This window comes from Ahaetulla prasina, chromosome 7, assembly GCF_028640845.1.
Source record: "Ahaetulla prasina isolate Xishuangbanna chromosome 7, ASM2864084v1, whole genome shotgun sequence".
Lineage (NCBI taxonomy): Eukaryota > Metazoa > Chordata > Lepidosauria > Squamata > Colubridae > Ahaetulla > Ahaetulla prasina.
This window is the reverse complement of record NC_080545.1, coordinates 11,779,286-11,794,993: the sequence shown is the minus strand read 5'-3', so window position 1 is coordinate 11,794,993 and position 15,708 is coordinate 11,779,286. Positions and strand designations below refer to the sequence as shown.

General features: G+C 46.3%; 1 protein-coding gene across 4 annotated transcripts in view; it reads left to right on the top strand.

Moving 5' to 3' along the window:
• LOC131201864 (uncharacterized) overlaps window positions 1-15,708 on the top strand; it is a 97,927-nt gene that overhangs the window by 59,238 nt on the left and 22,981 nt on the right. For all 4 annotated transcript variants that reach the window (XM_058190183.1, XM_058190181.1, XM_058190184.1 and 1 more), the window contains exons 3-7: window positions 1,882-1,966; window positions 9,040-9,104; window positions 12,295-12,545; window positions 14,236-14,396; window positions 15,461-15,613. In XM_058190183.1, coding sequence (XP_058046166.1) covers window positions 1,882-1,966; window positions 9,040-9,104; window positions 12,295-12,545; window positions 14,236-14,396; window positions 15,461-15,613 — 715 coding nt within the window. The remainder of the gene's footprint in view (window positions 1-1,881; window positions 1,967-9,039; window positions 9,105-12,294; window positions 12,546-14,235; window positions 14,397-15,460; window positions 15,614-15,708) is intronic.

Sequence of the window (15,708 nt, the reverse complement as noted above, 5' to 3'; positions counted from 1 at the left end):
GCATGGCCAACTGAGTGAATGTAGCCAACTGAGTGGATGTGGCCAACTGGGCATGACCAACTGAGTGCGTGTGGCCAACTGAATGGGCATGGCCAACTGAGTGAATGTAGCCAACTGAGTGGGTGTGGCCAACTGGGCATGACCAACTGAGTGGGTATGGCCAACTGAATGGGCATGGCCAACTGAGTGAATGTAGCCAACTGAGTGGATGTGGCCAACTGAGTGGGCGTGGCCAGTTTGACGCCACTCCCCAAACTGCTGGCAGGTTTCCTCTTCGCACTGGGTAAACCGGGCAGAAGCCATGCTGGCCCGCTGGTTCCTCTCTGCATTGGGGAGACCAGGCCGGTGTGACATGGGCCCAATGTCCCCTCTGCAGATTGGGGAGACTGGGCTGAAGCGATGTGGCCAGCCCCTTACATATTCCAAGATGGCCCTGTGGGCTGGATCCGACCACATCGCGGGGCCAGATCTAGCTTGCTGGGCCTTGAGTTTGACACCCCTGTTGTAACTGCTTCTCAGATTGCTTTGTTCACGGATGGAGTTCCGTCAAGGACTGAGGCGAGGCAGAGAGTAACGGCTAACATTTACTGAATGAGTGCAACTTCACAGCAACAGTCAGCAACAGAACAGAAGACGCCTGTTCTGTTTCCCTCCCCCAATACTCCCAACAAAGAGTCAGTCAAAGGCCTTCTTTTCTAATTTATTTACATAGATAAATGTTCTGGCCACATCTACCCACGGGCCTGCCAAGTCTCTGGAGATAACTAGGAAATTATAGATAAGGCCAGAGTTACTCACGAATATATTCTTCCCTCCATTGATACAGTTTGCCCGCGCAAATTCACTGCTTTGTCCAAGACAAAAAGCCAGGAAGTTCCGCCTCCTGCTTTTATACCCTCTGTAGATGTCACTGCATGACTCATCATTCTTTGGCTTTGTCCCAACGCCTCCTCTGCTGCGCGCGCCGGTCACGTCTGCACAGTCTTGCATCACGCCAAAATTGTTCTTGGGGCGTTGCCAAATCAGAAGAAGGCCCGAGAGAATCAGGCCTTGCCGGCCCCTCCTCCTCCCTTTGAGTGGGTGCCAGGGAGGGAGAGGGCCCAGGAGAAGCAGGCCTTGCCAGGTCTTCTCCCTCACTTTCTGAATCATCCGAGTCCAGGAGTCCAGGTCCAGGAACCTGGGACACAACAGCGCCTGTTTCACAGCTCTTTTATACGCGGCTGTCGAATGGGCAGCCAATCAGGAAACAGACTGAAAACCATTCATTCTGCTAGGGCAGTGATCGCTAACCTTTTGCTGTTGCGTGCCAAAAGTTAGTGGGAGTGCGGGGGGTTGCACGTGTGTGTGCCCACGCCCATAATTCAATGCGCCCCACCACCATGCGCATGCTCGTGTGACCCCCCCTGCAGTGTCCCCACTTTTGGCACATGATGGCACGGTGGGCCCAGTAGGCCCGTTTTTCACCCTTCCCAGGCTCCAGAGGCTTTCTAGGAGCCTGGGGAAGGCGAAAACGGCCTTCCCCAATCCCCGGAGGCCTTCTGGAGGCCAGAAACAGCCCGTTTCCTGACTTCCAATGGGCCCAGAAGGCCCGAAAGTCAGCTGGCCGGCGCGCGCAAACGAACTGGAGCTGAGCTACGGCAACACTCGCATGCCAACAGATATGGCTCCGCATGCCACCTGAGGCACACGTGCCATAGATTTGCCATCACGGCACTAGGGGGACATGCTGAGAGAGAGGACACAGATCTCTATGGATCTCGGGGCAGCTGTGCCGTCGGTCACCCTCACCACATGGTCAAAAGTGACCTCATCTGAGAGACCTTGACGGAATCGCAGAGATTCAACCCTTTAACTTGTGTCTCTTGCTCTTCCTTTCTGCAGAAGTCTCCATAGCCTCTCTCCATGCGAAAGAGGAAGCCGCCGGACACAAAGACAGAGCCAATCCCTTAGACTTTGTGAAATACGGGTGAGTCCCTTCTCGTCAATGCTTTGCTGTGAAAATCCTCTTTCCCACAGAGGTTGGGCCTGTGCCAAAAAGGAAAACAGGGCAGGGTGGAGAGTTTGGGTGCAAGGCATGTCTCTCCTAAGGGGGGAAAGTCCACAAACCATCCCGACCTTCCGCTGTGAGCTGAAGACATATTTATTTATCCGCGCAGGATTGGCACAGAATTTTAGACATTTTTATTCGGTTTTAATTTTATTTAGTGGGTTTTATTGTTTTAAATATATTTTAACTTGGGCCATATTTTATAAGTTTTTTAATTACTGTTTTATCTTGTATTTATTCATTGTTGTTTTATTTGGCTGTGAACCGCCCTGAGTCCTTCGGGAGAAGGGCGGTATAAAAATCTAATTAAATAAATAAATAACTAAATAAATCTGAATCAGCAGGGAGAACAGAAAAGGGTGGGAAGGAAGCTGAATCTCCATGAATTCAGTGGTCCAGCTAGAAGGCCAAATTAAAGTAGTGGCCAAAATTGTGGAAACCTTTTGGGAAAATTGTATTTTCTAAAACTAGCTAAGACCACTTTTTTTTTTGGAGTAGTACCATAGAAATATATATCAATGGGAAGATAATTTAATCAGGAATGTAATGCAATAACTTTCACGAGGGTTTTGCTATTAGAATAGCAGTTACAGCATAAAAAAGAAAAGTGAAACACGTAGAAAAAAAGAGATATACAAAACTTATCACCATAGAAAAAGATGAGATCACCCTGACAGTTAATGCTTCGTTGGACAACCTTTAGCATGAATTACGGCCTTACAACGTCTTCCCATGGAGTGAAGCAAGTCTTTTAGTTCTGCAGCTGTTCTAATGTGAAACCAAGATTGAATGATGGCTTCTATTAACTGGGTTTTATTGCTGGGTCGCTTCTGACTAACAAGTTTCTTTATTTGGCTCCGTAGATTTTCAATTGGGTTAAGATCAGGGCTATTCCCAGGCCATTCGAGCAGTGGAATAGGATTATCTTTTTTATTATTTTATTTTTGTCACAACAGTATATATAAGCATATGCATGAAATAATTATATAATATATAAGCATATATATAAGCATAAGTATGTAATAACTATATTAATTGGATATAATGAAAGGAAGCAATAGGACAGGAATGGTAGGCATGCTTGTGCTCTTATGCACGCCCCTTACAGACCTCGTAGGAATGGGGTGAGATCAATAGTAGATAGTCTTTGGTTAAAGCTTTTGGGATTTTGGGAAGAGACCACAGAGTTTGGTAGTGTGTTCCAAGCATTAACAACTCTGTTACTGAAGTCATATTTTCTGCAATCAAGATTGGAGCGGTTAACATTAAGTTTGAAACTCTAAAAAAAGAAGAAGTGGTGTTATTAGCCATCAAACCTCAAAAATACACTTTTCCCAAATGGTTTCCACAATTTTGGCCACTACTGTAAGCCTGTAAACCGTTATTTCAACCCTTTTGGGCTTCTCCAGTCAACTCCCAATATAGGTATTCCTCAATTTACAACCGTAACTGAGCCCAGAATTTCTGTTCCTAAGGTGAGGCGCTTGTTCAGCGAGCTTTGCCCCATTTTACGACTTTTCCCGCCACGGTTGTTAAGCGAATCGCTGCCGTTGATAAGTTAGCAATCTGGTTTTTAAGTGAATCCGGCTTCCCCCTTTGACTTTCCTTGTCCAAAGGTCATGAAAGGGGAACCTTTTGGGACACAGCAACGGTCATAAATAGGAGCTGGTGGCCAAGCATCTGAATTTTGATCGCATGATCACAGGGTGGGGGGAACACGGCAAAGGTCGCAACTGTGAAAAACGGTCCTAAGTCGCATTTTTCAGTGCCATTGCAACTGTGGTCAATAACTGAACCATTGTAAGACGAGGGCTACCTGCACTTTCCAAGTCGTTGCCACAAGAGAATTCAGGCAACCTTGCAGCTGTAAATTTGAATTTAAGTGGGTTAAAATCCTGACTCACCTACCAAACTCAGTGAGTGCGATGGATACATTGCTACAACCCAGTGGTGGGTTGCGGCCGGTTCGGACTGGTTCAGGCGAACCGGTAGTTCCAACCAGCGGCTGGGTCCGCCCACCTAGCGGCTCTATCACATCCTATGTACCGTATTTTTCGGACTATAAGAGGCAGCTGAGTATAAGACGCACCAAGATTTCGAAGAGGAAAACAAGAGAAAAAAAATAGTTTTTGGCCTCCATGCATCTGTTTTTTGCCCTCTCCGGTCCCCTGGAGTACTCTGCGGGCCTCCCGAACCTTCTGCGCATCCCACTTTGTGAAAAACAGGCCCATTTTTGGCCTCCCGAGCCCCCCACCCATCCTGTTTTTGCCCTCTCCAGCCTCCAGGAGTACTCTGCAGGCCTCCCAAACCCTCCCAAATGCTCATCCCATTTTTGTGAAAAATGGTCCCGTTTTTTGTAAAGTGACCAGATTTCAGCGATGGCAAAGCGGGACACCATTGACCGGGGGAGGCCTGCGCATGCGCACTGAGTCTCGCCACCTGGTTGAAGGAGGAGGAGCGGCTGCTGCTTCTCGGCTCTTCCAGGCAGGCTTGGCTCTCCTCGGCTCTCCTCTTGGCTCTTCCAGGCAGCGGGCGATCTTGCGCCCTCTTCTCTGCCACTCCCCCTTCTCCGCCTCCTCCTCCTCCTCTTGCATTGCCGCCTCCCATTTTCAGAATGGGAGTGGGGGGGGAAATCGGGACTTTTTTGAAATGCCGCGGGACGCGGGGCAAATTATTAAAAAGCGGGATGTCTGGTCACTATAGCTTTTTTCGCAAAAACAGGAGATGTGGAGTGAGGTTTCGGGAGGCCAACAATGGCCGTATTCGTGTATAAGAAACACCTTTTTGTATTTTTGTAAAAAAATAAGTAAGGCAGGCTATAAAGAAATGAACCAAAGGCTCTGAGGTGAAACTGAGAGTTAGACGACTACATGCAGAAAGAAGGGGAGCTGAATTTCTGAATCGCGTGACTCAGCAAAGCTCATCCTTCTTAGGTCTTAGGCTAAGGCCTGTTGGTGGACAATTCCAGAAGGCCTTTCTTAGTCAGTGAGGAAGCCTGACCATCTATGGCAGAACAACAAAAGTTCAGAGAGTTGACAAGGAAGCCACAAGGCTCGGAAAGGCAGCTTTTTGGCAGGAAGCAGTGAGTACATTATTATAAACAAACAGGGTCGATTCTGGTTAAAAGAAAGTCTCGAGCCAAGTTGTAATAGACAGACAGTATACAGGAGGTAGTCCTTGAGTTACAACACTTTGTTTAGTGACCGTTGCACAATTATCCCATAATTGTGTGATCAAAATTCAGAGGCTTGGCAATTGGTTCATATTTATGACAGTTGCTGTGTCCCAATCTTGACGTGGTGGCTCAGTGGCTAACCCACTGAGCTTGTCGACCGAAAGTTTCGGGAGTTCAGCGGTTCGAATCCCTAGTGTCACGTAACGGGGTGAGCTCCAGTTACTTCTCCCATCTTCTGCCAACCTAGCAGTTCGAAAGCAGGTAAAAAATGCAAGTAGAAAAAATAGGGACCACCTTTGGTGGGAAGGGAACAGCGTTCCCGGTGCCTTTGGCGTTGAGTCGTGCTGGCCACATGACCACGGAAACATCTTCGGACAGCGCTGGCTCTTCGGCTTTGAAACAGAGATGAGCACCGCCCTCTAGAGTCAGGAACAACTAGCACATATGTGCGAGGGGAATCTTTACCTTTAACCTTCTGACCAGCAAAGTCAATGAGGAAATCTGATTTACTTAACAACTGGGTTACTAACTCGTCAATTGCAACGATTCACTTAACAGTCGCGGCACGAAAGCTGAGGCAAAATTCTCTTTAACAAATGTCTCGCCTAACAACAGAAGTGTTCCGTTGTGGCCGTAAGTCGTGGACCACCTGTATTACCTTGATATCAGAGTAGACATAAAATAAGGCTTCTAAACTTTGATCCGGTCACCCACAAGCAACCAAGCAACCTTAGCAACTTTTAAGGTGCATGGACTTCAACTCCCAGAATTCCCCAGCCAGCATGCTGGGAATTGAAGCCCACACATCTTGCAATTTGCTTAGGTTGAGAAAAAACTGCTCCAACTTTTTGCTGCCCTCTAACGATGGTCCGAATTTTGCAGCCCAGATCTGACAGGATTGGGGGTTGAGGGAGTTACTGGGATCTGCGGATCTGCTTAAAGAAGATAGGTGGGGGGGGAGGGGAGAAGGGAGGGGGACAAATTTAGGATAGCTTCCCAATACAGAGACAGCTGTTTTCTGCCTTTTAAAAAAAAATCTGCTTTAAGCGGAGAGAAGTACAGGAAAGGCCGTGGGGGAAACATCAAGCGAAGAACAACGTCATCTGGAGAGCCTCCAGCTGTTGTCGCGTGTCAATTATGAACAAGATTTCATAATAAAGTCCACAGATGGAGACACTCGGAGAATGCCAAGGGGATGATTTTGCATGACTTAATCCTGAATTGCAGACAGCCCTTCTTTGCAAGCGAAATAAATTCGTCAGCCCGTCTTAAACAAAAAGCAATTCCAATTGCTCATTTTTCTAAACTGAAACTTTGTTGTCATCTTAGGGCATTTGAGTGCACGTTGCTCTTGATTCATTGTTGTGCACACTTCCCTAGCACAGCTTTATAGATTGTCTTGTAATATGATACGTGTTTACCAGAGGTGGGTTTCAGCAGGTTCTGACCAGTTCTGGAGAACCGGTAGCAAAAATTTTGAGTAGTTCGGAGAACCGGTAGTAAAAATTCTGACTGGCCCTGCCCCCATCTATTCTCTGCCTTCCGAGTCCCAGCTGATTGGGAGGAAATGGGGATTTTGCAGTAACCTTCCCTTGGAGTGGGGAGGGAATGGAGATTTTGCAGTATCTTTCCCCTGCCACGCCCACCAAGTCATGCCACGCCCACCAAGCCACACCACACCCACCAAGCCACACCCACAGAACCGATAGTAAAAAAAAATTGAATTCCACCACTGATGCCTGGGGGTGTGTGAGTGTGTGTTACGCATAGAAGGAATTTTTGGAAACCTACCACTGGTGTTTACGTCTGCTCCTACCAACTCATGCATTTTCCTGCACATGTTTTCAGCTTGCAAGCTGTCCTAATGTATCCTCGGGGGGGAAAAAAAGAAGTTGTGAAAATATCTACAGACCCCTCACATCCTGGACATAAATTGTTTCAACTTCTACCCTCAAATCGAAGCAATAGAGCACTGCACACCAAAAGAACTAGACACAACAGTTTTTCTCCAAATGCCATCACTCTGCTAAACAACTAATTCCCACAACACTGTCAAATTAACTACTGAGATTGTATTACTATTCTTCTCCACATCCTTACTAGTACCTATCTCTTCCCACTTATGGCAATATCCATGTTGCTTGTATCTTTACAACTTATATTGTTTGTTTGTTTTTTATTGAAAAAGTTTTACAAAATTCCCCCCCCTTTCCGCCCTCCCCCCCCCCCCGACTTCCCGGAACAAACACATGGTATAGTAAAAATAAAACAAACATATACTAAAAAATTTTCCTTCCTAACTAAATTATAATCCTACAATTCTCATCAATTCCTAACCTTCCCCAAAATAATCAAAAATAATACATCCTAATCATTCAAAGGCAGTCTGATAACTCTTTATCTGTTTTGAATATAGTCAATCCATTTTTTCCATTCACTTAAATATCTTTCTTGCGTATTGTCTTTCAAAAAGGCTGAGATTTTTGCCATCTCAGCCAAATTGGCAACTTTCAATATCCATTCTCCTATTGTAGGTACTTCTTTTTCCTTCCAATACTGTCCTATTAGTAATCTTGCCGCTGTTATTAAATTTAAAATCAACTTAATCTCAATTACTGTACAGTCCGTGATAATTCCCAGCAAATTGTATTGTTTCCTAGTATGATTTGATAGTCCTATGACTATCACTAAGTGTTGTATCTTATGATTCTTGATCAATATATTTTATTTTTTCTTTATGTACACTGAGAGCGTATGCACCGAAGACAAATTCCTTGTGTGTCCAATCACACTTGACCAATAAAGAGTTCTACTCTATTCTATTCTGGGGAAAAAAATGCAATATTTCCCCCTCCCTGATCATGTGCATTAGGAATGCAACTAGAATCAATTCATATAACAATCTGAACAGGTGATTTTTTTTTATCCAATGTTTAAGGCAGGGTTGAAATGTAAAATTTGTTACTACCACTTCTGTGGGCGTGGCTTGGTGGTGGGTAATGTGACGGTGGGTGTGGCCAACTTTTTTTTTTTTTTTACTTTTAAAAGCATTTTTTCTACAACCTCTTCGGCCAAAGAGCTAGTAGAAAAAAATGCTTTGAAAGGATTCTGACGATTCCAGGTGAGTTTCCTGATTGCCAGAACCCTTTAAAAGATTTTTTTTTTACAGCCTCTTCGGCCGAAGAGCATGTAGAAAAAATGCTTTGAAAGGGTTCTAACAATCCCAGCTGAGCCGTGCGATCACCAGAGCCTTTTTTTTTAAAAAAAACTTTTAAAAGCATTTTTTTGGCTGAAGAAAAAATGCTTTTAAAAGTAAAAAAAAAACAAAAAACCTCTGATGATCGCACAGCTCAGCTGGGCATGGGGGGGGGAGGGGGGCAGGGATTTTTGCTACTGGTTCTCTGAACCACCTGCCGCCATCGCTACCAGATCGTGCTATCCTGTCCGAATCGGGAGCATTTCTTTTTTTTTTTAATTCACATTTATATCCCGCCCTTCTCCGAAGATTCAGGGCGGCTTACACTATGTTAGCAATAGTCTTCATCCTATTTGTATATTTATATACAAAGTCAACTTATTGCCCCCAACAATCTGGGTCCTCATTTTACCTACCTTATAAAGGATGGAAGGCTGAGTCAACCTTGGGCCTGGTGGGACTAGAACCTGCAGTAATTGTAGGCAGCTGCTGTTAATAACAGACTGCATTAGTCTGTTGAGCCACAAGAGGCCTGGTTTAAGGGTAATTAATGAAAACCAACTCCTTTGGAGTAGACTTCTTAATTTTCCTTTTTTAAATTTTTTTTCTCTTCCTTGAAAGAGAGAAGAAAACACCAGAAACCCTAGAAAATATCAAACGGCGACGTTCCAAACTGATAAATTCATGTAAGTATTGCTTCTCTTGGTAAGTTTGTGGCTTAACTCCTCCCTTAAAAGGGGTTGAATATGTTCCTTTCCTTGGGCTCAATACAGGTCGTCCTTGACTTACGACGGTTGGTTTAGTGACTGTTCAAAGTTACCAGGGCACTGAAAAAAAAAATGTGACTAATGACCCTTTTTCACGCCTAATTTTATTGCTAAGTGAGACACGCGTCAAGTGAATTTTCCAACATTTCTTGCCATAACTGAATCTCCGCCGTTGTTAAGTTAGCAACATGGTTGTTAAGTGAATCTGGCTTCCCCCTTGACTTTGCTTGTCAGGGGCGGGGTCACAAAAGGGGGATCACGTGACCCCGGCACTGCACTGCAACCGTCATAAATATGAGTCGGTTGCCAAGCATCTGGATTTTGATCACATGGACTGTTGACTTACAACAACAGACGTAAGTGTGAAAAAATGGTCAGAGGTCACTTATTTCAGTGCCTGTTGTAACTTCAAATGGTCACTAAACGAACGGTTGTAAGTCAAGGGCTACCTGTAATTGCAACAGGCTTATGATCTCCTATGCCCCTGGTGATGAACCCATGGCACACATGCCAGAGGTGGCACGGAGAGCTCTCTCTGTGGGCACGCGCTCCGTTGTCCCAGCCTAGCTCCATTGGGTTTCTCTGGGGAAAGAGAGAGAGAGAGAGGGAGGGAAAGAGAAAGAGAGGGGGAGAGAGGGGGAGAGAGAGAGGGAGGCCAAGAAAAAGAGAGAGAGAAACAGAGAAAAAAGAGGGGGGACAAGAAAAAGAGAAATAGAGAGAAAGGGGGAGAGAGAGGGAGGGTAGAGAAAGAGAGAAAGAGAGGGGAGAGGGGAAGAAAGAGAAGAGAGAGAAAGAAAGAGAGAGGGGAGAGAGGAGGCCAAGAGAAACAGAGAAACAGGGTGGGAGAAAGAGAGGAGAGAAAGAGAGAGAGAGAATGGGAGAGAAGAGAGAAAGAGAGGGGAGAGGAGGTAAAGAGAAGAGAGAAACAGAGTAACAGAGAGAAAGAGAGGGGAGAGAGGGAGGAAAGAGAAGAGAGAGAAAGAGAGAGAGAGGGGAGAGAGGGAGGGCAAGAGAAAGAGAGAAAGAGAGGAAGAGAGGGGAACAAAGAGAAAGAGAAAGAGAGGAGAGAGGGGGAACAAAAGAGAAAGAGAGAAAGAAAGAGAGAGAAAGAGAGGGAGGGCAAGCGAAAGAAAGAGAAACAGAGAGAAAAAGAGAGGGGGGAGAGAGGGAGGCCAAGAGAAAGAGAAAAACAGAGAAACAGAGACGGGGGAGAAAGAGAGGGAGGGAAAGAGAAAGAGAGAGAGAGAGTGGGGAGAGAAAGAGAGAGAGAAAAAGAGAGGGGAGAGGGAGGTAAAGAAAGAGAGAAACAGAGAGAAAGAGAGGAGAGAGAGAGAGGGAAAGAGAAAGAGAGAGAAGCAGAGAAAGAGAGGCAGGAGAGAAAGGAGGAAGAAGAGAGAAAGAGGGGAGAAAGAGGGGAGAGAGAGAAAGAGGAGAGAAAGAGAAAGAGAGAGAGAAACAGAAACAGAGAGATAAAGAGGGGAGAGAGAGAGGAGGGAGAGAAGAGAGAGAGAGAGGGGAGAGAGAGAGAGAAAAGAGAGGGGAGAGGGAGGTAAAGAGAAGAGAGAAACAGAGAGAAAGAGGGGAGAGAAAGAGAGAGAGGGAAAGAGAAAGAGAGAGAGAGAGAAGCAGAGAGAAAGAGAGGCAGGAGAGAAAGGGAGGGAAAGAGAAAGAGGAACAGAGGGAGAAAGAGGGGAGAGAGAAAGAGAGGGAGGGCAAGAGAAAGAGAGAGAGAAACAGAAACAGAGAGATAAAGAGAGGGGGAGAGAAAGAGAGTGAAACAAAGAAACAGAGAAAGAGGGCGGAGAGAAAGAGAGAGAGAGAGAGATGGGGAGGCAAAGAGAGAGAGAGGGAGGGAAAGAGAAATGATATTACAAAAGTTTTTCTTTTTTATTGCTGCTAAACGTAATGTTTCAAAAGCAGGAAAAAACATGAAGGGGCATAAGAGTGCACTTATCACATTCTTCTTAGAACAGTTAGCTGAACTTGTTTATCGTTATTTCAGGTAGTAAAAACCTCCGTGTTCAGGTTAAATTGCTATGTTGACACGAAGTGCTGTCCCGGTGTCTGGAAGCTGGATGGGTCTGGATGGGGAGAAACAGGCTCAAGCTCAATCCCTCCAAGACAGAGTGGCTGTGGATGCCGGCATCCCGGTACAGTCAGCTGAGTCCACGGCTGACTGTTGGGGGCGAGTCATTGGCCCCGATGGAGAGGGTGCGCAACTTGGGCGTCCTCCTGGATGAACGGCTGTCTTTTGAAGATCATTTGACGGCCGTCTCCAGGAGAGCTTTCTACCAGGTTCGCCTGGTGCACCAGTTGCGCCCCTTTCTAGACCGGGATGCCTTATGCACGGTCACTCACGCCCTCGTGACGTCTCGTCTGGATTACTGCAATGCTCTCTACATGGGGCTCCCCTTGAGGGGCATCCGGAGGCTTCAGTTGGTCCAGAATGCAGCTGCGCGGGTGATAGAGGGAGCCCCTCGTGGCTCCCGTGTGACACCTATCCTGCGCAGACTGCACTGGCTACCTGTGGCCTTCAAGGTTTTGGTGACCATCTTTAAAGCACTCCATGGCATAGGGCCGGGCTACTTACGGGACCGCCTACTGCTATCGAATACCTCTCACCGACCCGTGCGCTCTCACAGAGAGGGACTCCTCAGGGTGCCGTCAGCTAGGCAGTGCCGTCTGGGGCCTTCTCTGTGGGGGCTCCCACCCTCTGGAACGAACTCCCTCCAGGACTTCGTCAACTTCCGGACCTCCGAACCTTCCGTCGTGAGCTTAAAACACATTTATTCATCTGCGCAGGACTGGATTAGATTTTAAATTTATACTGGTTTTAAATGGGTTTTATTATTTATATTGCTTTTTAATAATTTGGCCATGTAGAATAAGTTTTTTAATTGTTATTTTAGTCTGTATTTATATGTGCTTTTTTACCTGCCTGTGAACCGCCCTGAGTCCTTTGGGAGATAGGGCGGTATATAAATGTGAATAATAAATAAATAAAATAAATAAATAAATAAATAAGCGGGTTTTGGGGGTTGAAGTCTGGGCACTTCGGCCTCTCAAAGGTTCGCCATCACAATCCTATGCAATCCGTTGTTTCCTGCAGCCAAACTGCTCTATCAGGAATACAGCGACGAAGCCCTGAACAAAGCGATCCAGAGCCAAAAACAGGCTTCGTTGGCCGAAGAGGTAGAACCGATCTCTCCCAAGCTGCGGAGAAAAGTGCTGAGCTCTCAGGACTCTTACCTGCAACGCCTATCCGTCTCTTCGGGCTCTTCGCTGTGGCAGGACATCCCCATGGTTCGAGGGAGCACCATGTTGCTTAGCATGACCCGTGAGGAGCAGAAGCTGCAAGAGGTAAAGGACAAGGACCGCGGTCAGATCTAGAGGGCTATACAAGCACCGGGGTGGGATGCGGCCATGAATGGCGGTAGCGCTTAGACTTTTGTATCGCTTCAGGGTGTTTTTCACCCCCTCTCTGAGCGGTTTACAAAGTCAGCATTTTGCCCCCGTCCCCCGTCCCAACAATCTGGGTCCTCATTTTACTGAACACAGAAGAATGGAAGGCTGAGTCAACCTTGAGCCGGTCAGAATCGAACTGCTAGCGGTGGGCAGAGTCAGCCTGCAATGCTGCATTCTAACCACTGCACCATCAGGAAGGAGAATGAACAGGGAGGGAGGAGGAAGGAAGGAAGGAAGGAAGGAAGAGAGAGAAAGAAAGAAAGCAATAGCACTTAAACTTATATGCCGCTTCACAGTGCTTTAAAGCCCCTCTCTAAGCAATTTACAAAGAAAGAAAGAAAGAAAGAAAGAAAGAAAGAAAGAAAGAAAGAAAGAAAGAAAGAAAGAAATAGAACTTAAACTTATATGCCGCTTCACAGTGCTTTAAAGCCCATCTCTAAGCAGTTTACAGAGTCAGCCTATTGCCCCCAACAGTCTGGGTCTAGGCTGCATAAACAGAGGGATAGAATCAAGGTCACATGAAGTGCCTCGGTAAGGCCACACTTGGAATACTGCATCCAGTTTTGGTCGCCACAATGTAAAAAAGATGTGGAGACTCTAGAAAGAGTGCAGAGAAGAGCAACAAAGATGATTAGGGGGCTGGAAGAATGGTTGGAGGAACTGGGTATGTCTGATTTGATGAAAAGAAGGACTAGGGGAGACATGATAGCAGTGTTCCCATATCTCAGGGGATGCCACAAAGAAGAGGGAGTCAAGCTATTCTCCAAAGCACCTGAGGGCAGGACAAAGAAGCAATGGGTGGAAACTAATCAAGGAGAGAAGCAACCTAGAATTAAGGAGAAACTTCCTGTTAGTTAGAACAATTAACCAGGGGAACAACTTGAAGTTGTTCAGAAGTTGTAAATGCTCCAACCCTTGAAGTTTTTAAGAAGAGATTGGACAGCCATTTGTCTGAAATGGTTTCCTGCCTAAGCAGGGGATTGGACTAGAAGACCTCCAAGGCCCCTTCCAACTGTTCTGTTCTGTTCTGTTCTGTTCTGTTCTGCTCTGCTCTGCTCTGCTCTGCTCTGCTCTGCTCTGCTTTGCTCCGCTCCGCTCCGCTCCGTTCCGCTCCACTCCACTGCATTGCTATTCTATTCTATTCTATTCTATTCTATTCTATTCTATTCCATTCCATTCCATTCCATTCCATTCCATTCCATTCCACTTCACTCCTTTCCATTCCATTCTTTTTAAAAAATGAAACTAGATTCCTAGACAGAGAGGAACGCAAAAGAGAGGGGCGGCAGTGAACAGCATAAGAAAGAGAGCCGTTACATTGAAATGATCTTAATCTGGGCAGATAGAAGGCAGGGTTGACTGAGCCAATCTAGCAGGTTTTAAAAATTTTCTTCGATTTACTGCAAGGGCTGATCTGATTTCAATGAAACGGATGCCCCATATCTCTTTGGGAAGTCAGAAATGAACTGCTGGTTTCTTCTCTGTCAGGAGGCAGCAAATTTTGGGGCAGTATTCTGATGTTTCGTTTGGAAGGAAGTCTAATTGTGCATCCTGTGGATGCTCGTTTTCTCTTCCCTTAAAACAGGCCAAGTTTGAACTAATCGCATCCGAAGCCTCTTACCTGCGGAGCTTGAATATAGCCGTGGATCACTTTCAGCGTTCCCAAGAACTTCAGGGGGTTTTAACCACGCAGGACAAGCAGTGGCTTTTTTCCCGTCTTCAGGATGTCTGTGACGTTAGTGCCAAGTGAGTTCTGTTTCTCCCACTCCATTGATACACCAAATAGAGAGGTCAGGACAGTGGTGGGATTCAACCGGTTCGGGCGAACCGACTTTCAGCCGTGAGCGAACCGGTTCTCTCTTCCTTTCAAGTGGGCCCGCCCACCCCTGCGTTATACTTACCTATATTTCTGCTTCCGAAGCCCAGCTGATTGGGGGCGGCAGAGTGAATTGCCATTCCTCAGCTGTTTTCCTTGCTCTCAGTTCAATTTTCTGCAAATTGCACACGCTCACGCGCTCAGCGAACCGGTTGTTAAACCGGTAGGATCCCCACCCCTGGCCAGGAAGCTTACCAGAGAGAGAGAGCCAACCTAGAATTAAGGAGAAATTTCCTCTCAATGGGGACAATCCTTAGAATAGCTCACCTCTGGAAATTGTGGATGCTCCATCACTGGAGTATTTTAAGAAGAGATTGGACAGCCATTTGTCCAAAATAGCATAGGATCTCTTGCTTGAGAGGGGATTGGACTAGAAGACTTCCAAGGTCCCTTCCAACCCTGTTATTCTATATTCTAAGTCAGGGGTGTCAAATTCAAGGCCTGCGGGCTGAATCTAGCCTGCAGGGTGTTTAGATCCAGCCCGAGGGCCCGCCCTGAAAACAGCGAAGGACCAATCCGCAGTGCCTCTGCCAGCGAAAACGGAGCTGGGGGAGGCCACACGTGGCTCTTCCAATTTCCAGAACTGCCGCACACAAAAAGGGCAGCTGATTGTCGTGCGCGCATGCACGCCAAAAACCCGGAATAGGAATGGGCGACGCCACGCGTGTCAGGCAACATGGCTCCGCATGCCACTTCGGGCACGCGTGCCGTAGGTTCGCCATCACAGTTTTAGAGCCTGCTTTGTCTCTTATCATGTTTAACCCCTACCACGGTTAGCGGTGAATCTCTCCTATTCAGAACGATTGGTTTCTCAAACTGCCACTTCCCTCACGCCCAAGTAAGTTTGAAAGAAGGATCACAACTCGACAAAACAAAACAAAATAATGATTGTTCTACTTCTCTTCTTCCCATGATAACCTGACGATGCCTGCAGTTTCCTCTTTGAACTGGAAGAGAAGCTTGAGGAGAACATGTTCAACTTCAACGTCTGTGAAGTGGCGCTCAGAAACGCACCCGAATTTCGTCGGGTTTACTTGCCATATGTGACCAACCAGACCTACCAGGACCAGACCTTCCAAAGACTCATGTAAGGACCTGAATAGAATAGAATAGAATAGAATAGAATTTTTTATTGGCCAAGTGTGATTGGACACACAAGGAATTTTTCTTTGGTGCATATGC